This window comes from Cajanus cajan, chromosome 3 (genome assembly GCF_000230855.2).
Source record: "Cajanus cajan strain Asha chromosome 3, NIPB_CcT2T_4, whole genome shotgun sequence".
Classification (NCBI taxonomy): domain Eukaryota; kingdom Viridiplantae; phylum Streptophyta; class Magnoliopsida; order Fabales; family Fabaceae; genus Cajanus; species Cajanus cajan.
In genome coordinates this window covers 16,429,856-16,452,502 of record NC_138519.1, presented here as the reverse complement: position 1 = coordinate 16,452,502, position 22,647 = coordinate 16,429,856, and the positions used below count along the sequence as shown (strand labels likewise).

The following is a 22,647-nucleotide window of genomic DNA, read 5'->3' as shown; positions in this document are numbered from 1 at the left end:
TACTTCGTTGATTATTTTTTATTATAATTTAAACGTAGAGTTTTTATATAAATTTTTAATTCATAAATTTGGTGAAATTTTAATTTTTATCAAATAATAAAATTAAAAATATTTAAGAAATTGTACGTGAATTTTATCTTTTAATTTTGACATATAACCTTATTTTTTATGTCTTGTAGATTTATTTTTTTAAAACAATATTATTAAGACATTGTCAAATACCTCTTTTAGTAAGGATTCAACTACTGGTTTGTCAAGTGAAAGACTAATTCTATTATTCTTAACTTCGTTGACACCTCATATTTTTTTCTCTCAAAAGTAACAAAATAATAAAGGAATGTGAATTTTTGTCAAAATAGAAAAAGGTATTTACATTCAAAATCAGATTAATTTTTAAGCTTAGCATTTACTTTTATTTCACTAGTTTATGCTTTTTGAGCATTGTTATTCTTTCTTATTAAAAATAGGTTTAATATTGTTGTCCTCAACCTGTAGAGTTACAAAATAGTGAAGAGATGAATACTAGGGACGAAAATTATCATCTAGTGTACACTCTTCCACCACTTTAAAGTAACGACAAAAAAAAAATAAAGCAAAAGAGTCGTCATATTCAATTATTCATGTGCATCATAAACAAAAACTTCTATTTCATTGAGAATCTAGAAAAATCTAGGAACTAGGGAGTAGCTAGAGACATTAAAAACATAATTAATATATATAGTCAACTCTCTACTCTAAGTCAATGTTAAGTTTTTCTCATGTTCAAATTTCAAATATTCTTAGTAGAAAAGTTCAAAAATATTATTCAATAATCAAAATTTTCCTACATCAAAGCTCTATTTATAGACTCAAACAAGCTTTTGGCATGTCTCCATTGAGGTGGTTGCTAATTAAGGTCTTCAATTGCCTATTACATTAAAAAATAATTTATATTCTCATAAATTTATTTCTTATTAATTTAAATTATTAGGTGACAATCCAATTTCACCGTGTGAGTTTTTTTATATGCAATGTTGCATGATGGGCTCCAATTTAACAATATTGATTGGGAATGGAATTTGTGAGGTTTATCAAAATAAAATAAAAATTTCAAATTTATAAACCAAAGATATTGCGATCCCACCTTCCATTGCCCTTGTTCTTCAAATTCAAGCATTCCGAAGGGATTAAATATAATTTATGTATAAATAAAAAACTAAATTTTTGAAAAAAATAATATAAAACTTATGCGTTAACAAAATATTGAAAATCACTATCCTATTTTTTCTTGCTATTTTATTTCTTAGAAGTGTTTTGTTTATAAAAAAAGTTTATTGCTATGTGTGAAAGAATTATAAAACTTTATTTCACAATTCACAATTATTTTATGCAAATCAAAAACCAAAAGTTATAGTGATTATATCACTCTTTAAAAAAGTTATATGCATTTATTTTCTAATATCAGTTGTTCAAATAAAATCTAATGATAATCTACATTCATTGTCCACATTTTTCAGTAACAAAAATGTTCTCACCTGAATGAATCTGTGTATATGCGAAGCTAAGGAGAACTAGTAAAGAAGAATAGCCCAAATGAGTGGCAATTTTAGCATAAACAACACAACATTCTCCCTTCTATTGAGATGCAACACAGTACGCAGGAAAATTAGCATGAAAGATGCAATGCAACTCATACAAGACTGCACATTTACATTAATACAAATCAAATTCCTCTAGTTGCATTAACGGAGGTAGTTGGATTACAAGATCCAAACTACAATGTGTGTTTGGTTTGATGTTGTTACTACTTTCAAGACACCTTAATAGATAGGCTTGTGTCGGTTCAAATTGACGTTTGAAATGCTCAAACTTCAAAACAAATATACCTAATAAAGAACAAATTTCTGAGTGATGTCTTTAATCTTATCTTCCATTAGGCTCAGCAATCTGTGGCATTCTGCATCCTACTTGCTCCATACATTTCACTACCCTCATGTGCTTTGCATTCCATTGCTCAGCCAACTTCTGCTCCTTGTTTTCTGCATCTCTCCTCATCCCTGCTAACTGTTCTCTGCATTCTGATTCAATTCTATCCAAAACAGCATTCTGTTCCACCCAAAGAGCCTTAATCTTTGCCTCAATTTCATCCATCTTTTCCTTCCTTCGGCTTGCCTTCTCTGCCTCCAACTGCAGCTCCACCCTTCTCAACCGCCAAGCCGCCTCCTTCCTGTGCACCACCCAAGCACGATACCCTTCTTCCAACTCCTTACAGCACTCTATCAACTCTGAGACCATCATGTTATCACCGAAGGCTGAAACAGATCCACCATGAGGTGTTGCTGCATTCCCTAGTCGTCTTTCGGGTTGTAGCCACGCTGTTGAGGAGGAGAGACTTAGTGTCACAGAAGGGGAAGGTGGCCTAATTGCTGATGAGGGATTGGTGCTGCTAGAATTTGAAAGCCAAGGAGGAAACAATGCCGATGATGCAGATGCAGATGCAGATGCAGGTCCATTAGATGCAGCAACCATAAGGTATGGTGATTGTGAAGGGTGTTGTTCTTTCACTAGTTTCTCAGCAAAAGTCTCTAGTATATGATCATATTTGGTGTCATCAACTGGGCCAATTGCTTTGTGAATCTCTTGTTTCTCCCTTTGTTGTTTCTCTTTGAACACCTCCCACCACTTGCCTAACCTCTTGGCAGTTCTACCAGGAACTTCTGCAGCGATTTTCTTCCACTTGTTGCCATGTTTCGCTTGAAGCCGGATCACAAGACGCTGCTCTTCTTCGGTTAGACAGCCTTTCTTGATGCCAGGCTTGAGGTAGTTCTTCCACCTTTCCAAGCATGACTTTGCATCCCTGTTAAGAGGCGTGTTCATGCGCTGAGATACAAGATTCCATTCTCTAGGACCATACTGTCTCACATAAGCACATAACAATGCATCCTCTTCAGACTTCCAACGTTGCCTTTCCTTCATTTCCATGTGCAAATCCCACAGCCCATTTCTTGAAACTTGAACTCTTCATCATGTATCTGCATAATTCATTGACAATAGTAAAAACACAATGCAGAATTGCTATGAAAGATCCCCCTTGTCTTCATAATAATAGTACACACCATTCTCAACATCAAGCAACATCATCTTCATAAATGTATATACATCTACTCAAGACAAGCCTAGTCCAAAAACCGGTATTTGCACTTATTATAAAATTGAACATTTAACCCTGAAGATTATCAACATATAGTATCCATAAAAATATATGCAAAATCTATAAAGTACCAACCAAAGAAACATATAGAAAGACACATCATCATATTACACTCACTTTAAGAAATGTCTATTTTAATTGCATTAGCTATGAAACCCACCTAGACACGTGAAGATTGAGTATAATAAGTTAAAGACAGTTTAAACCTTAAAGAGCTATTTTGTCAAGATCTTCCAAAATAAAAAATAAAAAAAATTGGCACACTATTGAATTAAATGGCTACAATAAGCCTTTCTAAAAGTGAATATATATATTTCCAGGTGCCTTTCTATACAGTTTTCTGAATTATTATTATATAAAGGCAGTTGCCAAAAACAATCACATCACTCAATAAAAAAGAAATTATCTTCGTTACTTTTTATTTCATATTTTGACGAGACCAAAATATACTACTCAAGAAATTCAACTCAATTGAGTTATAGGAACTTCAGGATATTATTGGCATTTGGAATGCAGAATTGAAACAGAATATTCAAAAGAAAGAAAAAAAATAAAGTTCTTGTACCAATATATTATCAAGGCTTAATAACCATATAAATAAGAAGCAATGCACCAGTGGTTAAAAGACTCCTAAGAAATTAGTTAAGTGATTATTGATTAATTTCATTACATAACTTGAAAGCAAAGCAAAAAACGCATAAACCCAGAGTCTACAGACCAAAACATTCAGCACCCTCCACAAAGAAAATAGCACGTGAACAGATACAATAAGAGGTAGAATAAAATAAAAAGGAGAAGAAAAAACAACAACTTAAATCAATAAACATGACCAAAGACAACTTATGCCGAAACAAAAATGTCCAATGCAGGAAAAAAAAAACATTAGACTTTGCAGGACTTTCTTCACTACAAAATTTACATGATCCAAAGCCCCTAAATAACATAAATAAATAAATAAACACAAAGAACACAACAACCACATAACAAAGCTCTAGACTTTGATTGATGGAGATCCCATGACTAACAACATGATTAAAACAGAACTCTCATTTCATCATGAGATGACTTTTAACTAAAATCCGAATATTCTGAGACCTCACCACAAAAAGAAAGATTTTTTTACAAAACCCACCATCCTAAAACCTTGAACACAGAATAAAAACTCATCCTTTGACGGTAGTTGAGAGAAACAAAAAAAAAAAAAAAAAAAGTAGTGAAAAGGGAAGAAGAAGATGATGTGGGTGGAAAGGGTTGAAGTTGCCCCTAAATACCTAGCAGCGTGCTTGTTGAAGGAGGCATGTTGTGAGGGTCCATGTGGAAGAGCACAATTTTGGGGCATTAAAAGATCCAGAAATGGGAAAGGGAGAAGCACCACCCTTAGCATTATCGTAGAGAGAGAGGGAGAAAATATACCCTGGGATTGTAGAGTAAAGACATGGTACTGTGAGAGAGAGAGAAAGAGGGAATTAGACAAGACAGAGGAAGAGACCCCACAGAGTCACAAGAGAGAAAAAAGTGGAAAAAGCATTAATGTAGCAGCGTCGTACGTTGGTTTCAGCGCTTCAAATGCCACAGACTCTCTAAGTTTACCTCTTTCTAAATTATTCACTGCACTTGCCGCTCCCACAACATATATCCGCTTAAATATTTTTTTTATTTTTATTTAAATAATTAAAAAAATCTAAATTGTACCACCTGCCCAAGGCTTGAATTAATTTATTTTGAAACAGCTTGGAGCTTTCGTTGACGGGAGATATCTTCCAGGTGACCTCGTCAGCTCAGTCATCCTGCACCAACTGCAAGGACTTAGTTTTTTTACTCTTTTTTCATGAAAAGAAGAGGAGAAACAGAAAAGACACATTGCAATTTTATTACAGTCTCAGATTTCAGAGAATCCATATCAAGCTAGAGGCTTTCAAATTATTAGAGCTGGCTGGGAAACCAATTTTTCATAATCGTTTAAAATTTGAAATACGAAAACTCAGAGGAAACACAAATATATTCAAGCAATGTGGTCGTCTTCTAATCCTCAACATCTTGAAGAGAACCTATTTCCTGCCTAGCATCTCCTATATTTGCACTTAATAATTCCAGAATGGTTGTGATATGTTCATTTTGTGGATGAGCCTGATCCCCAGCAACAAATGCATTCAATTGATCATTAACATTAATCCAAGACCAGCCTGGCTCCTTTATTAATCCTTTTGACTTCATTAACTTCCTTATATGTGCAGCTTCCTTCCATCTTCCCTTGGCAGCATACATGTTAGCCAGAGTAATATGAGTTCCAGCAGAATATGGATCCAACTGAAGTAACTGTTCTGCTGTCCATCTTCCACGATCAACATCCCCATGAACTCTACATGCTCTGAGTAAGGTAGACCACACAATGTCATCACTATGGAATGGCATACTTCGTATCATGTGCTCAGCTTCACTCAATTGCCCTGCTCTGCATAGAAGATCAATGATGCAACCATAGTGTTCTTTTGAAGGATTGATTTGGTACTCATTAGTCATTAACATAAAATAGTAAAAACCAAGATCAACCAATCCAGCATGGCTACATGCTGTCAAAACCCCAATGAATGTCACATAGTCTGGCATTAAACCAACACTAGATATCTTATCAAACAAATTAATGGCTTCTTGGCTATAACCATGTTCAGCATACCCATTAATCATGGCTGTCCATGATATAATATCATTGAATTTCATTCCATTAAAGATTTTTGAAGCTTCTTGTACACTTCCACATTTTGAGTACATATTAATAAGAGCACTATGAACCATTGCTTCATGATCTATGCCAATGCACAGTACATGAGCATGCACCTGTTTCCCTTGCTCTAGAAGTGCCATGCTTCCACAAACGCTCAACACACTAGCAAGAGCAAATTCATTTGGTTTTGGCCCTTCCCTTCTCATCCATAATAGGTAGTCGAATGCTTCTTTTGCATAACCTCCTTGAGAATAAACAGCGATTATAGTGCTCCAAGATATAATATCTTTTCTAGTTATACCATGAAACACAATTGAAGCTGATGTTAACAGCCCACATTTTGAATAAAGGGTAATTATTGAATTTGCCACTGACAAAGCATCTACCAAACCTAGACGCAATACATGGCCATGTATCTGTTCCCCCCATTTAGCAATAGCGAGATTTGCACAAGCAGAAATTACAGCTGCAAAAGTGTATTTATTAGGACTGACATCTGATTTTCTCATTTTTTTAAAAACTTCCATTGCACGTTCTTCTTCACCCATCTGTACATAAGTCGTAATAAGGGTTGTCCATGAGACTACATCTGGCATCTTCATTTTCTCAAACAATCGCATGACATAGTCTGGTTTCCGACATTTATTATACATGGTAGCCAGGGTATTAATCACAAATGAGCTCTCATCAAATCCTTGTTTTATTGTTTGTGTGTGTATAGCTTTCCCATGGTGTAACAAACTTGAATCAGCAGATGCCTTTAAAGCAATTGCAAATGTATGTGAATCATAGCCAACTTTTGATCTCCACATTTCATAAAAGTACAACAAACCCTCCATATTGTGACCAGCATGTACTAGCCCAGCAATAATGGCAGTCCATGATACTACATTTCTTCTTGTCATTTTTGCGAAGACTCTGCAACCTTGTTCTATTTTGCCTAATTTCATGTACATGTCAATTAGGGCACTGCTGACAAACACCGAGTTTACTAAACCAGATTTCACTGAAAATCCATGTAATAATTCTCCAAAAAAAATGTTGACACCAAGTGCACAAGCCTTGAGTGCAACACTAATCATGAACTGGTCCCTTTGAAGTCCTGGCTGGACCCACATATTTGAGAACAAGATCAATGCCTCATGCGAATCTGCGGCATTGACATAACCAGCTATTAATGTAGTCCATGAAATCTCATCTCTGTGAGCCATTTTATCAAACATATTCCTAGCTTTACCAATTTGTCCCTGTTTCAGTAATTGCTTCAGCTCAGAGTTAAGTTCAAGCATATTATGAACAGAATAGGCAGTTGGAGCTAGATGTTCTTGTTTTGCTTGCTGGATCAGTTCTCTGCATTCAGTAGCAATTCCTGTAAATAGACTAGTTAGAAATACAATATAAAACCATTCCTGTTTCTCTGTATAACAACTTGAACTTTTGGGGTAGTTAGTTGGTTCATGACATGATATCAAAGACATAGGCTATGGTTAGATACACATTTGAAATTTGTAAGCCCAATTAGTTGCCAATAAAAAAATTTCTTTTCCGTTGAGTGTAAATTACAAACAAACCTCAGTTGAAACAAAAGCTAAAAGGGTGTTGCTTTAAATTGAAAGTTGATTTAGAAAGTTAAATTCAACTCAACTTAACTTTCTAACTATAATTCAAACACCCACCACATGATCTAGAGTTTGATCCTTATCATACCCATTATTCCAACAAAAACAATTTTTTTTATCATCGAAATTATAATGACGGAACCAAGTTCGAACATAAACCAACAAAAACATTTAAGCACAAGATAAGTCGGCTCTTACGAATTTTAATAATAAAAAGAAGAAGGAAAAAAACATACACACACCTGGAGAGGAATAATTGAGAGGTGGCTCGAGGTTTCTTGAGAATAAGGGAGTGTTTGGATGGATGGAAAATGAGGGGTCAAGTGCAAGGGCAGGTGAAGAAGCATAGCGGTGATGCAGGCAAACACGTCGCGGGAAGGTGTTAAAGAGTTTGTAGGAAAGGTTCATCCTCCCTCTAACTCAAACAATGAAGCTCAGATTTCCGAGTTCCCATGTCTTTGTGTTTCTCTCTAACTATGTCAAACAATGTTCCTCTGCAGCGTCAAGGTTTCTTCCTACAAATTGAATCGCCAGAGCAAAGGGAGAACAAAATAAACACTCAATATTTTTCCATACCATTCTTTTCCTTATAAACACTCAATATTCTCCGAATTAGTAAATAAAAAATAACAATACCAATGTACAAATTAGGAACACAAGAAAAAAATTGTTTTCACATTCATTTTGTACTCCAAGTAAAGTCATAAACCACCCACCCACTACCACTACTCTCTATTTTTCTTTTTTAGTTTTTTATATTTCTTTTAACATCTTCTTACTTTCACCTTTGCATTCACCACAACAACTAGGTATGGCAAACGGGCAGGGTGGATACAAGTTTCATGATATCCGTCCTCGTACTCTTCAAACTTATCTCTGCCTCCGTCTCCGAATTGACGAGTATGTAATTTTCGTCCTATCTCTGTCCCCATCGGGTATTTGAGTATACATGTATCCATCAAAAATTAATTAATTTTTTTATAAAAAAGTATATAATATTTTTAGTTTATCTTTCTAAGTTTCTATTATATTATAATGGTAATTTAGATATTTGTCTATCTCATATTTTAATTAAAAGACTTTAGAGACACTAATTTTTAAATATTAAAATTCTTTAAAACAATAAAATTGAGGACGCGTATTAAACCGAAGATAGGGATGGAGACGGGAACGGGGTGGGTAACTATATATCCATCACCGTCTCTGGTTTCATATTTCGGATTTTACCCGTATCCGTACCCATATCCAGTCAAACCAGGTATTTTCCATCAAAGTCGAGGCAGGTTTGGATATTCTCAATGGGTATGAATTTATTTGTTATCCTTACCAACAATTGACCAAGGTTTTCTCTCGATAACATTTATTATTACACACACTCATAGCTTCTCAATTTTCAATGTCTCTGCATTTTCTTTTTATTGTTCACGATCATGTGTAGGACTAGGGGTGGGCATGAATTGATTTTTTAAAAAAGCCGATCCAAACCGATCCAATCCGTTTTTAAATGGATTAGTTTAGTGGATTCCGATCTGATCCAGTTTACTGATCCAATTTTGAACCGAACCTAATTAATGGATCAGTTTTGAACCGATTTTGATCCAGATTTATGGGTTAATCCATTTCCAAAATGGATCGGATAAAAACCGGTTTAAAACCGGTTTTTTTAACCATATTTTTTTAACTAGTTTTTTAAACCAGATTTTTGAACCAGATTTTTTTAACCAATTTTTTGAACCAGATTTTGTAAAACAATTTTTTTAACCCAATTTTTAAATTTGTTTTTTTAATCATTTTTTACCAATATTTTTAAACCCAGATTTTAAAACTATTTTTTAGAAGTAAAAGGAATAAACTATAACATGAAAAAATAAAAACATCTATGAAAACAACTCATCACCTATTAAGAATTACAATATATATCTTAATTCTTTAAAGAAACTTCATTAAACTGCATTTGACAAAAATTCCTATCTGTAGAGAGATTATGCACAAAAAATTATGAGAAGGGAGAGATTATACTTTTGTTGAGAAAGTGTAAGAGACAAAAATAGTAAGTGCAAAACTTCCGAGCCAAGGCAATATTCTTTGACCCCAAACACATTTTAAGGCTTTTGATGCCCTCTCCCTTTGACAAAATTCCTATTGAGACAAATCCCCTCGGATTTGCTTTTCTCTCTCTCCCATAACTAACTCTCCTTCCTAAATTCTCTTGAGCTTTCTAGATTATGCTTGCAAGGGACTTTTTAGTAACAGACCCGGCCTTAGAAGTTGCTGGGTTGGTTGGATTGTAGTTTGGTTAATTAATAGGATCTAGTTTCCTTCAGCATTTTATGTTTAAGAATTTAGGAAGAGTCAACAATGAAATCTGGAAAACATAAACAATATTCAGATAATTAGAAAAAAGCGACAGACATGCAATGAATTGTCCTATCTTCAGGAGCCTCTACCTAATAAGCAAATATCCAATAACTTTTAAATGCTACTTCAAAACTTTCTGCATCAATGAAAAACATGCTTAAGACAATGCTGTGGTAAGGAACCCTTCAAAGGAACACATACCATTTTTTTGTTTGTTTGTCAAAGTTGACAGGTTAAGCATTTTGAATTAAAAGGGGGGCAAGGTGGAGTCTAGTAAGTTCGTTCATGATTGGTAGAGATAGGTCAAGTTAAGGGGCTTAACCAATCAAAATAAAATGGATTGGATTAAATCAAATTCCAATTAATTTTGAGTCTGCAACCTAAACTCTAAATTCAAACTTTAAAGCATAATAAAACCCAATACATGTAAACTGAGAGCCTAGGTACTCAAGATCAATGATTTTGCTTTCAATCTTTAAACTTCTCATATCTGAAGAACTTGCTTCCAGATTCAGGCTTTCAGACTCTCCATAGGTTTCGCATAGAGAGCAATCAATAAGCACTCGCTCTTCTTCTCCTGAATTACCTTAATAAATATGAACGAACTGAGAGTCATCCTGAAGGACATCCACTGATATATCAGTGCTCTTCTTTTAACCACTTTCTCATCATTTTCAGAATTTTTCAAACCAATTTTACCCAAAAATCCAAATCAACTCACTCATTTTTCCTTTAAAATAGAAACAATTTAAAGGTACATTCATGCAGCAGCCAAATACCCTAATTGAAGGCAATTTGTCCAATTAAATTGTTGTCAAATTGTAAAAATCAGAGCAAACCCTCACAACCAAACTACAATAGGAAAAACATAACTCGTATTTCCATACATAAAAGTGGATTTAAACTGATCCAAATATAGAGTTTGCCTCATCTCCTTCCCTTGATCAAAACACAATTTGATTATTTAAAATCCTAAGAACTAAATTAAAGACAAAGCAAAAGGAAAGGTATTTACCAATTCCGCAGCGACAACGCACCGCGCGTAGGAGACTAGGAGCAGCTGCGCACCAGCCACCCTGGATCAAAACACTGCACCGCAATGCGACTTTGTTTGTCTTCAATTTTACTCAAGATTTCTGCATTCACTTTCTTCTTTTCTTTGTTTTGTTCATTTTAATCAGATTTAGAAAATCAAGATTTATGTGTACCAAATAATATTCTTTTTTCTTATTGCGTTATTTTCTCACTTTAATTCTGAATAATATTTTGACGTAATCTTAAGTTGATTGATTATGTGTTACATAAGAAGATCCACGACTGAATGAAGTCAACAAAAAACCAAGGACATTTGAAATTTGAATAAGACTCGCACTCAAGTTCACTTCAAGTTACATAGTACAAATCAATTGAGAGAAAAAAAAAAAAAAGTAATTAATATAATTATTTTAATTGATTTTATCATAAATTTAATTTTTATTTTAAATATTATTATATTTAATATTAGTTATAAAAATACTAAGAAAATAGTTAACAATAATTAAGGGTATAAAAGAAATTTAATTTTTAATAACTTTAAAAATTAATTAATATTGTTTATAATTAAAAAAATTAAATTGGTTGGTTATAATCAAAACTCAAAAGTAATATGAAGTATTTGCTTCTTATTAATTTAAGGTCAAAGACAGAATGATTATTTTGTTTGTATTATAATTTTGTGGCATGTTTATACAATTTAGCAAAATCAATTCGATGATTAATTTAAAGAGTTTTGTTTATCACAGTGGACGAATTCATGTTTTTTTTATGAAAAATATTTAAGTTTTATAATATTACATTACAATTAATATATATTTCATCAATGAATGATGAGAAAAATAATTATATAAATAACAAATTTATTTATGTCAATAAATAAAATAGTTTAATAAATAAATTATTTTTCATCTTAAGATAAAATACACATAGCGATACAAAATGTATTAATCTTATTAGTATTGTAGTAAACAAATTACTTTTTAAATTTTAATATAAATTGAATGTCGGTGAAAATAAAAATATTGAAGTAGATGTTATTTCTCTCAACAAAATTTTATCTACACACAAGGCTAAGAAATTAACTTGATTTTAAGATAAACATTTACATATTATATGATCCAATATTTAGTTCTACGGTTAAATAACTTATAATTAATTATATGTTCATTATTAATTTAAAGTTAAATAAACATTTAAATATAGCTTACATTAAATATTTTTTTATAGATCACGTATATCATTTATTAGAAGTAATCTTGTTCAAGCACATTCAAATCATTATAGATGACAAAGTTCTCTTTCTTTATAATGGTATTCAACACAACTATATATCTAAACTCGAACCTGAGATTACTTATTAAAGTGGAACATGTAATATCGTCTACCTTGAAATGCTCAATTAAAATGCATTTTGAAATCATAAAAAAAAAACACAAAGATAACTTATGAAACATAAAATAAACATCTCAAAATAAAGTTTCAATCATGCCTTAAGTAAAAGATGGACTAAAAGACATAAGCATCATCCACATCTACATCATCAGCTATCCCATTATCACTTATAAATGACAATCAACCCAAACACAAATTGAGAGTGAGATACATCTCAAATCACATCAAGATATAAAAAGTTGTGAATAAAAATCATGCCCACAAAAATTATTAAATGCTTATGTATATAAAGATAAATATCAATCACATGCATATGATATAATGCAATGCATCCTAGACCTCATTTCATATGCATGTGGTAACATTTCAAAAACATTTACAAAAGCAAACTACGAGTAAATGCAACACATGTCACTCAAGCATGCTAATGATCGTTTACCGCACTCTTAACATAGTATGTGTAACATCCCAAATTTTATTCAATGAAAAGAAATATTTTTTTATGTATTTATTATGTGAATAAGTATTTTATTTATGTATTTTACTATTTACGTATACGTATTTTTACTATTTATGTATACGTATTTTACTATTTATGTATACATATTTTACTATTTACGTATACGTATGTATGAATAGTATTTCACTATGCAATTGCACAGTGAAGGGCGGCTGCACGAGGGACGCGGGTTCAAATTTTATAATAAATTTGAATATAATAATGAATAGTGCATAGTAATTTATAATATTATTTTAATGAATAGTGCATAGTGCATAGTAATTTATAATATTATTTTAATGAATAGTGCATAGTGCATAGTAACTTCAAAAATTCTATAAATAGGGACTTAAGGTTTTGAAAATTTAGAATTCTAGAGAGAAGGAAATTCTGGAGAAATAGAGAGAGAAAGTAAGAGAGAGAGAAGGAGAAAGAAAAGGAGGTTCTGCTCTAGTGTCTTGTTTAAGGAGAAAGAGGAAGAGATTCTGCCCTAATTCCGATTCCTTTTAAGGAAAGATAGAGAGGAGGAGATTCTGCCCAAATTTCTGTAAACCCAGGTAAGGGGGGAGTGGGAAACCTCGCTTGGGGGTGTGGGAATAATTGTTAAATAGTTTGTTTGTTGGATTGGCTCCCGATCCCTTGCCTGTTGTTTATTTCTTTGAATATGTATTATTGATGTGTTTTGTTTTATATCTTATTTATTTACATATTAGAATCTGTTATTTGAATGGAAGGCTAAGCCTCCTAAGTATTTATAAATTTGTAATCTATTATTTAAATGGAAGGCTGAGCCTCCTTATTATCTTATATTACCTTTTAAGCTTCCTACTTTACTTAAAAGATCTTAATATATTATTATTGAAAAATATGATACCTAAGCAACCTCTGGACTGTTGGATTGTTGGACTGTTGGACTGTTGGACTGTTTGGACTGTTGGACTGTTTGGACTGTTGGACTATTGGACTATTAAATTGGATTATTGAAATAATTCTTAATTATGAAATATGAATATGATATGTGTAACATACTAAAGGTTGAGTCTGTGAATGTATGACATGCATCATATGCACATACTACTCCAGGTGTGCCGCTGAGGCCGCATACCAGTGATGCTAACAAGGTGTATGATCACCAGTGATAGGTGTGCCTTCGGGACACCAGTGATGTAACATGCTAACGAGGTGTATGAACACCAGTGATAGGTGTACCTTTGAGTCACCAGTGATAAATTCTGAAACTTCCGTATGGCGCCACATGCATACAATAGTGAGTCAAGTCAAGAAAATCATTATACATAAGCATATATGTGAGATTGATTATATATGTGAATTATATTGCGTGTGTGTGTGCTATTTAACTTTTATTTCTATATCTGCAACTGAGTGAGAAGTTTCTCACTCCCTTGTCATTTTTGTGTATATTTAAATTATGATGCAGATAATTAGCATGAGGCTGAGGATGTTGGTGGTGAAGCTTAGGCTTCTGTTTGGGTTTCGCTCTGATAGGATGTGACATCGGGATTAGCTAGACTTATTGTTAAATTATTATTATTTTTCTTTTGTAATTTTTATGTTATTTATGTTGAAAGTGTGTATTTTTGTCATATTATAATTTTTCTAAAAGATTATAAGTTAATTTCTAACTAGGAGGCCCTGCCACCTTTACTGGGATTAATCTATAATCTTTATTTTATTATTTCTTGACAATTTGATACTTATAGTTGAAAATTATGAATGTGCATCTTTTACCCAATGATACTTGAGATAATTATTTTATATTAGACTAAGAAAGAATTTATATATAGATGGTTTATATCTATTGTATTTATGTTGGGGTAGAGGGTGTCACATTTAGTGGTATCAGAGCCAGGTTGATTTTATCAACCGTGTGTGTTATGTGCTTATCATGACTCTGTTGTGTACTCTGACTATGTCTTGTTTGTTGTGTATTATGATGATGATGTTCGTCCTGTGTTGATATTGTTGAGTTTGAGATTGTTAAGTTAGTTTGTAATCAGAGGAATGATAATCATGATAGTGTTAGCCAACTCGAATTATTAGAACCTTGGATGGGAGGTGATATATTGAGTGTACTAAGAGTTTATGATTGGTGAAGTTTCTGACATCTATAGTTGTAGCAGGTTGAATCTAAAGGTGGTTGTCTCTTTGGTAAGAGATCGAAATGATGGTAATTCCTTTAAGTGTTATTATTGGTATGTTAATTATTTATGGTTTAGGTAGCATGAGAGTTGTTTTGATTGAGAAAAGTAAGGAGAGACTTGAATGAGAAATTAAGTAGTGAATTTGGAAAAAGTTGAGGTATTTTGTGGCATTAGATATATTGATACATTATTGCTATTTGGTGTCGAAAATATTTTCATTATAGTTTGTTATGATAGTATGAGTATTATATCGACAAAATTTATATTTTGAGGTCTTTATGAAGAATATGGCTTTAGATATTATCTTTTCAATAGAACTAGGATAAGATGAAACAAAAATCTAGAACTTCAAGTTATGACTGCCTTGGTGATTAGAAATTTAGTAAGCACTGAATTTATTAGTGGTGATATTTGAATCTTTAGCTAAAGAGATGATCTCTTGGAAATCTTATGTCTTCATAAAGAGTTGTAGCTTATTCACTTAACTTTCGTTTGAGATAAGTTTGAAATCACTTGGATGAATACAACTCTGTGTGTCAGGCAGATATATGCTATCATGATATTTTGAGTTGTTAGGTATAAAAATAGATTTAAATATGATATTTTGAGGTTTTGTATTTGATAGGTCTATTAAAATGATATAATGCAGAGTAGTAAAAGTTGGTTCTTGTACATGCTATAGGATGTAAGCAATGATCAATTCATACATGCTTAGGAATGATATTTATGAAAAAGGTATTCTAATATGATTTGATATACATGTATGTAGAAATAAGAATAGATGACTTTATGGATCAATCAGTGGAGGGTTGCGATAATAAAATGTTTTTGACCTTAGGATGTGAGATGATCATATTAGAGTATAGATTTAAACTAGATTGTCTAAGTATGAATTTGGATTGTATGAGGTGAGTATTTTAGACCATGAAATTTCTTGCGGAGGAAGATTTACCTAAGTTGTGCTTAAGTGAGAGATACTTGAGTCAATTAGTAAAATCAGGAGTCTTGTTTGATAGTTTATATGAAAATTCAGTGAGTAATTTTTTTTTTTTAACAGCTGTTCATGGTTTAAACTGCTCTCACTATAAAAATTGCTTTTGCCTTCGTTTCTTTGGTTATTAAGATGTTTCAGTTCACTAGGTTGTTTCTTGCCTACCCTTGGAATCAACCGTAAGGATAATCTATATCAGGAATTCTTGAACCTATGTATATTTTTAACTACCCAAATCATTTCGTTGCTTACTTCTTTGAATTACTTACTATTACCTTTGACTGAATTGACTAGAAAGGAGTTACATTAGTATGGGATAACAATTGAGGAAGTAGTTTTCAAACTCTTAAGGAAAGATTGACTAGTGTTAATATTACTAGATTTTAGTAAGATTATTGTGATATATAAATATGTCTCTGAAAATAGGTTTAGGAAGAATATTGTGGCAAGAAGAAAAGATAGTAGCTTATGTTTCTAAGAAATTGAAAATTCATGAGAGAAATTACCTTACCCATAACCTTGTTAGCGACTTTGTCATTTATACTAAGATTTGGAGACACTAACTATATGATTCTATGGTTGAGGTATTTAGTGATCATAAGAACCTTAAATATCTTTTGACCAAAGGGGTTGAATACGAGATAAAAGAAATAGTTGAAATTTCTTAAGGAGTAAAATTTTGATCTTATTATTTGGCTAAAGCCATTGTGGTGATTGATGTTTTGAGGAAATCTTTATCTTTCATTATGATTAGAGAGATGAATCTTTTTGGCTCAAATTATAAATTTAAGTTTGGATTATAAGGTTACTTCTAGTATTGTGAGATTAAGTATGAATAACGAATGGATTGTTGAAGAAAATTATAGGAGCATAATTAGTTGATTTATTTTGGTAACAAGTTATAAGGCTATAGGTTAAGGTGATGGATATGATTATGACTTGGGTGAAGATGAAATGGTGAAACTAGAGAACTGATATGGATACCGAGTGTACATTATGCTTAGGTACCTGATCTTTAGAATTGATCATAGAAGAGTTTGAATTGGTTGTAGATAGAGTAGTAAAATTAGTGATCTGATATGTGTATCTAATGCTTAGGTGTTGATGTTGTGGCAAATATCTGGATTACAATGATAACCAAATTATTATTTTGATGATTTAAGGATTAAATTTGATTGCAGAATTTAGAAACTTATGCTTGATGTGTAAGATTACCCTAGTAGCATTGAATTATTTATGTTGGAAGTAACTATCAGATTAATAGATGAGATTAGAGGAACTAGGAGTTAGATCCTTTATTAGTGACCCAAATAAGCAAGAGATTAGAAAGGACACAGTTGGATGTTTAGTTATAAAACTTGAAAGGACATAAGAGTACTCTTAACATTTATTTAGGAGTTACTAAAATGTATCAGAGTGGCGCAGGGGAAGCGTGATGGTCTAATATGGAAAGAGAAGTAGAGAACTTGAATCAAGATATGGAGAGTGAGTTTAAATTTGGAGTGGATGGAGTTTTGAGATTTAAGGATAAGTTGTGCATTCCTAGTGTGCTAGAATTTAATAAAGCAATCCTAGAAGAAGGTCATAAGAGTATCTTTAGTATCCATTCAGAAACTACTAAGATGTACCAAAATCTTAAGAAGATATTTTGTGACCTAAGATGAAGAGAGGAGTAAAGCAATTGTATATTTATGGTTAGCATACTAGAAGTTTTTAAGAATCTTGTAGCACTTAGATGCTCCATTTTGGAAGTAAGATGGTGAATAGATAGACCCTAGTGGAAGATTTGTCTAAGACGCTTAAGAAATTGATTTTGTTTGTGTTTAAGTGGATAAATTCGTCAAGATCTTTCCCTAAGCAAATCCTTTGAGGAAATTGATAAAAGTTGTACATCAACAAGGTAGTGATGTTGCATAAGAATTAGAAGTAAGAATGCGAAGAGTTTACCATTGCAAAAATTTCGGGGACGAAATTTCTAAAAGGAGGGGAGAATTGTAACATCCCAAATTTTATTCAATGAAAAGAAATATTTTTTTATGTATTTATTATGTGAATAAGTATTTTATTTATGTATTTTACTATTTACGTATACGTATTTTTACTATTTATGTATACGTATTTTACTATTTATGTATACGTATTTTACTATTTACGTATACGTATGTATGAATAGTATTTCACTATGCAATTGCACAGTGAAGGGCGGCTGCACGAGGGACGCGGGTTCAAATTTTATAATAAATTTGAATATAATAATGAATAGTGCATAGTAATTTATAATATTATTTTAATGAATAGTGCATAGTGCATAGTAATTTATAATATTATTTTAATAAATAGTGCATAGTGCATAGTAACTTCAAAAATTCTATAAATAGGGACTTAAGGTTTTGAAAATTTAGAATTCTAGAGAGAAGGAAATTCTGGAGAAATAGAGAGAGAAAGTAAGAGAGAGAGAAGGAGAAAGAAAAGGAGGTTCTGCTCTAGTGTCTTGTTTAAGGAGAAAGAGGAAGAGATTCTGCCCTAATTCCGATTCCTTTTAAGGAAAGATAGAGAGGAGGAGATTCTGCCCAAATTTCTGTAAACCCAGGTAAGGGGGGAGTGGGAAACCTCGCTTGGGGGTGTGGGAATAATTGTTAAATAGTTTGTTTGTTGGATTGGCTCCCGATCCCTTGCCTGTTGTTTATTTCTTTGAATATGTATTATTGATGTGTTTTGTTTTATATCTTATTTATTTACATATTAGAATCTGTTATTTGAATGGAAGGCTAAGCCTCCTAAGTATTTATAAATTTGTAATCTATTATTTAAATGGAAGGCTGAGCCTCCTTATTATCTTATATTACCTTTTAAGCTTCCTACTTTACTTAAAAGATCTTAATATATTATTATTGAAAAATATGATACCTAAGCAACCTCTGGACTGTTGGATTGTTGGACTGTTGGACTGTTGGACTGTTTGGACTGTTGGACTGTTTGGACTGTTGGACTATTGGACTATTAAATTGGATTATTGAAATAATTCTTAATTATGAAATATGAATATGATATGTGTAACATACTAAAGGTTGAGTCTGTGAATGTATGACATGCATCATATGCACATACTACTCCAGGTGTGCCGCTGAGGCCGCATACCAGTGATGCTAACAAGGTGTATGATCACCAGTGATAGGTGTGCCTTCGGGACACCAGTGATGTAACATGCTAACGAGGTGTATGAACACCAGTGATAGGTGTACCTTTGAGTCACCAGTGATAAATTCTGAAACTTCCGTATGGCGCCACATGCATACAATAGTGAGTCAAGTCAAGAAAATCATTATACATAAGCATATATGTGAGATTGATTATATATGTGAATTATATTGCGTGTGTGTGTGCTATTTAACTTTTATTTCTATATCTGCAACTGAGTGAGAAGTTTCTCACTCCCTTGTCATTTTTGTGTATATTTAAATTATGATGCAGATAATTAGCATGAGGCTGAGGATGTTGGTGGTGAAGCTTAGGCTTCTGTTTGGGTTTCGCTCTGATAGGATGTGACATCGGGATTAGCTAGACTTATTGTTAAATTATTATTATTTTTCTTTTGTAATTTTTATGTTATTTATGTTGAAAGTGTGTATTTTTGTCATATTATAATTTTTCTAAAAGATTATAAGTTAATTTCTAACTAGGAGGCCCTGCCACCTTTACTGGGATTAATCTATAATCTTTATTTTATTATTTCTTGACAATTTGATACTTATAGTTGAAAATTATGAATGTGCATCTTTTACCCAATGATACTTGAGATAATTATTTTATATTAGACTAAGAAAGAATTTATATATAGATGGTTTATATCTATTGTATTTATGTTGGGGTAGAGGGTGTCACAGTATGCTCTCCTCCTAGTGACTTGTCAGGGTTATCTAGCTACTGTTTGTACATCCTAGTCCATAACAATGGGATCGACATGACCAATTGGGATTTCCTCATTAGGTATAATTTCCCCTGGGTCTTGGGAATTGCCCATCTTATAGTGACCTCTACCAACCAAGTGCATTATGTTGAGATTCATTGAGTAGTGAATCAACTCAAACTTGGAGTATGAAAGTTTTGATGATAACAAAAGGTGGATTCTGAGAATCAAAGATGACCAAGGACATCAACAAGTCAAAAAACAAGTCAAGAAGAAGATATGACTATTGTGATATGTAATAGGGATAGCTCATAAGTTGTATTGATTTGTTTAGCTTATTTTGCATGTGTGTGCTTTGCGCATGAGTTAATCTTAATCTAATTTGACTGAGAGTGAGTATGATGATGATTTAAATACTTGGAAAGTTATTTTGAGATATAAAACTGAGTTTTTGAAAATTAACTCAAAATAATCGATTAACATTAAATGTAATCGATTATTCCAATAACAGGTGAAAGGAAGCCTTGCTGTAATAATCGATTATTTGTGAAATAATCGATTATCCCAGGAAGCATTCTCTGGAATAATCGATTATCCTGCAAAATAATCGATTATTATGTTCTTGAGTGATTTCCAGAAACCATGAAGAACAAAATAATTGATCATCATTTAAAATAATCGATTATCTAGTTCTGAAAATGTTATAAATAGTTTTCACAGTTTGAAACTTCAAAACAGAGAATGAGTTAACAATCAGAAAGAGAAAAACATTATTGTGAAGTCTTTGTGATCTTCTTGGAGTGTTTTCTTTGTGAAACCAAGAAGTAAAATATTTTTTGAAATTCTTTGAAAGAAATCATCATCATCACATTCTTGGGAGAGAAAGATTGAGATTTGCTTTTGGAATTCACAGTCTGATTTGTTCAGCTTCCAGGTGAATTCGTTTCTTTAATTCTTTGTAAAAAATTATAAGGGAAATCTTGAGTAGGTGTCCCAAGTGGTAAGAAATTCTTGTAGTGGGTTTCTACAAGAAGTGCTTTCATGAGGTCAAGAAAGTGGTTATCTTGAATGTAGGAGTATATGCATGTGTGATATGCTTGTAAAACTTCTTCATTGAGATAGTGGAACAAATCTTGATTAGGTTATGATTGAGGACTGGATGTAGGTCACATGTGGAGTGGCTGAACCAGGATAAAAGACTTGTGCATTATTCTCTCACCCTTATCTTTTACTTTGAGCAAAATTTTGATTGTGTGTTAAAGGGAATAATCTTGATTAATATGTTTGTATGCACAACATTGCTTTAAACTGAATCAAAGTGTTGCATATTAAGTGTTCTTAACTTTGAACTTTATCAAAGATTAATCAAGAAAGCATATAGGACTCATTCCCATTAGCAAGTCTTTCAAGGAATTTCTTTAAGAATTCATATTAGAAAAGTTTAAATTGAAATAAAGATCCTAAGAACTCTGAAATTTTTTAAAGTGTCATAGAATCCAATTCACCCCTCCTCTTGGATTGAGCCATTCTTTTCTAACACATTAGACACTTTCTCCATCAAAATATGGTTCATAATGCAATGATACATGTTCACAAACAATACCCATAGACTTCATAATAAATCACATAAGACACCTCCCCTTTTAGGTTAGATCCTCATTTTCTTAAAAAATTTTTTTATTGTCATGGTACACAAACCTCATCTTCATCTTAACATTATCATTCATCAATGTCTTAATATGAATTAGGAATGATAAATGAATTCATTTATCCACCATTCATTTGATTCAATAAGTGAATTCATCCAATCCATCCATTATGATAAAAAATAAATAATTGATTGGATTCAATCTATTCATTTAATTTTATGGACAGTTAGTAATTTACCCAATACTTTTCAAAATTCATTGGAATAAAATATAAGATATTTATTATATTAAAATTTTAAAAGGCTATTTTGACATATAAAAAATCCTATGAATTTTAAAAGACTATATAAAAATGTAATGACTTTTAAAGAAAAGAAACAAATAAAATATCTTAAAAATATTTTTTAAAACATTACTTTTATGGATGAGTTTAATATCCATTCATGAAAAAAAATTTGACGGATAAATTTTATTTACTTTAAATGGATTGGATTTATATGTGAATTTTAATGGATCTAATTGGATTAATAGATTATTTTATTTGTTCCATTATGATTTGCCTAAAAAGATACCCGATCATTTTTCACCCCTAATATGAATCAATCATAGTCAACCAATACAAAATAATAGATGAAATTATACTAAATCCAACCCATCAAAACTAGGAACTAGTGTTTAACGCCCAAATTCAAATAAGGTTATGATTGACGAAGGGTTCTAATGAACAAGGAGTTAAGTGAAGTGGAGTATAGTAGTTGAGACATCAAATATGAGAGATGTTACATTATTCTCTCACTATCATTATTAAACAAATAAATATGTCATTTACATTAATCAACTATATTATCAATTAATTTAATCAAACACTTATGATTCAATCAATTAGTTTATATTATCAATTAATTTAATCAAACACTTATGATTCAATCAATTAGCTTTTGTAAACTTCTAATTTTTCTACTCTTAACTTATAACTCATAAGCTTTTAGCTAACTTATAAACTTCTAACAAACTTATAAGGTAGTTTTACTAAATACATCAACTATAATTGTGCTACTTATGGGTAGAGATGGATTAAAATTTTACTTTATTACAAAACACATTTTAATTTGGCATGTATATA

The 22,647-nt window shown here is 31.9% G+C and overlaps 2 protein-coding genes and 1 long non-coding RNA gene across 8 annotated transcripts; 1 reads left to right on the top strand and 2 right to left on the bottom strand.

Moving 5' to 3' along the window:
• Positions 1–1,591: 1,591 nt before the first annotated feature.
• LOC109788627 (transcription factor AS1) lies at positions 1,592–5,135 on the bottom strand. 3 transcript variants are annotated; one of them, XM_020347397.3, is made up of 2 exons: positions 4,886–5,135; positions 1,592–3,011 (listed from the first exon to the last, which is right to left on the bottom strand). In XM_020347397.3, the coding sequence occupies exon 2, from the start codon at positions 2,959–2,961 to the stop codon at positions 1,903–1,905; it is 1,059 nt and encodes a 352-aa protein (XP_020202986.2). In that variant the 5' UTR covers positions 2,962–3,011; positions 4,886–5,135; the 3' UTR covers positions 1,592–1,902. The 3 variants fall into 3 exon arrangements, with proteins under 3 accessions (XP_020202986.2, XP_020202987.2, XP_020202989.2); XM_020347398.3 differs by lacking the exon at positions 4,886–5,135 and adding an exon at positions 4,462–4,842; XM_020347400.3 differs by lacking the exon at positions 4,886–5,135 and adding an exon at positions 4,323–4,414.
• On the bottom strand, positions 5,034–11,174 carry LOC109788621 (putative pentatricopeptide repeat-containing protein At3g47840). Of its 4 annotated transcripts, none has more exons than XM_083070549.1 (4): positions 10,905–11,173; positions 10,314–10,475; positions 7,774–8,046; positions 5,034–7,281 (listed from the first exon to the last, which is right to left on the bottom strand). In XM_083070549.1, exons 3-4 carry the CDS (start codon positions 7,937–7,939, stop codon positions 5,213–5,215), a joined length of 2,235 nt encoding a protein of 744 aa, XP_082926675.1. In that variant the 5' UTR covers positions 7,940–8,046; positions 10,314–10,475; positions 10,905–11,173; the 3' UTR covers positions 5,034–5,212. The 4 variants fall into 4 exon arrangements, with proteins under 4 accessions (XP_082926675.1, XP_082926676.1, XP_082926674.1 ...); XM_083070550.1 differs by having other exon boundaries at positions 10,314–10,466; XM_083070548.1 differs by lacking the exon at positions 10,314–10,475.
• A 187-nt stretch (positions 11,175–11,361) lies between these two features.
• LOC145955599 (uncharacterized) lies at positions 11,362–19,757 on the top strand. The gene is made up of 2 exons (XR_014432263.1): positions 11,362–18,558; positions 19,440–19,757. It is a non-coding gene; the product is annotated as an uncharacterized LOC145955599 (long non-coding RNA).
• The last annotated feature ends 2,890 nt before the right edge of the window (positions 19,758–22,647 follow it).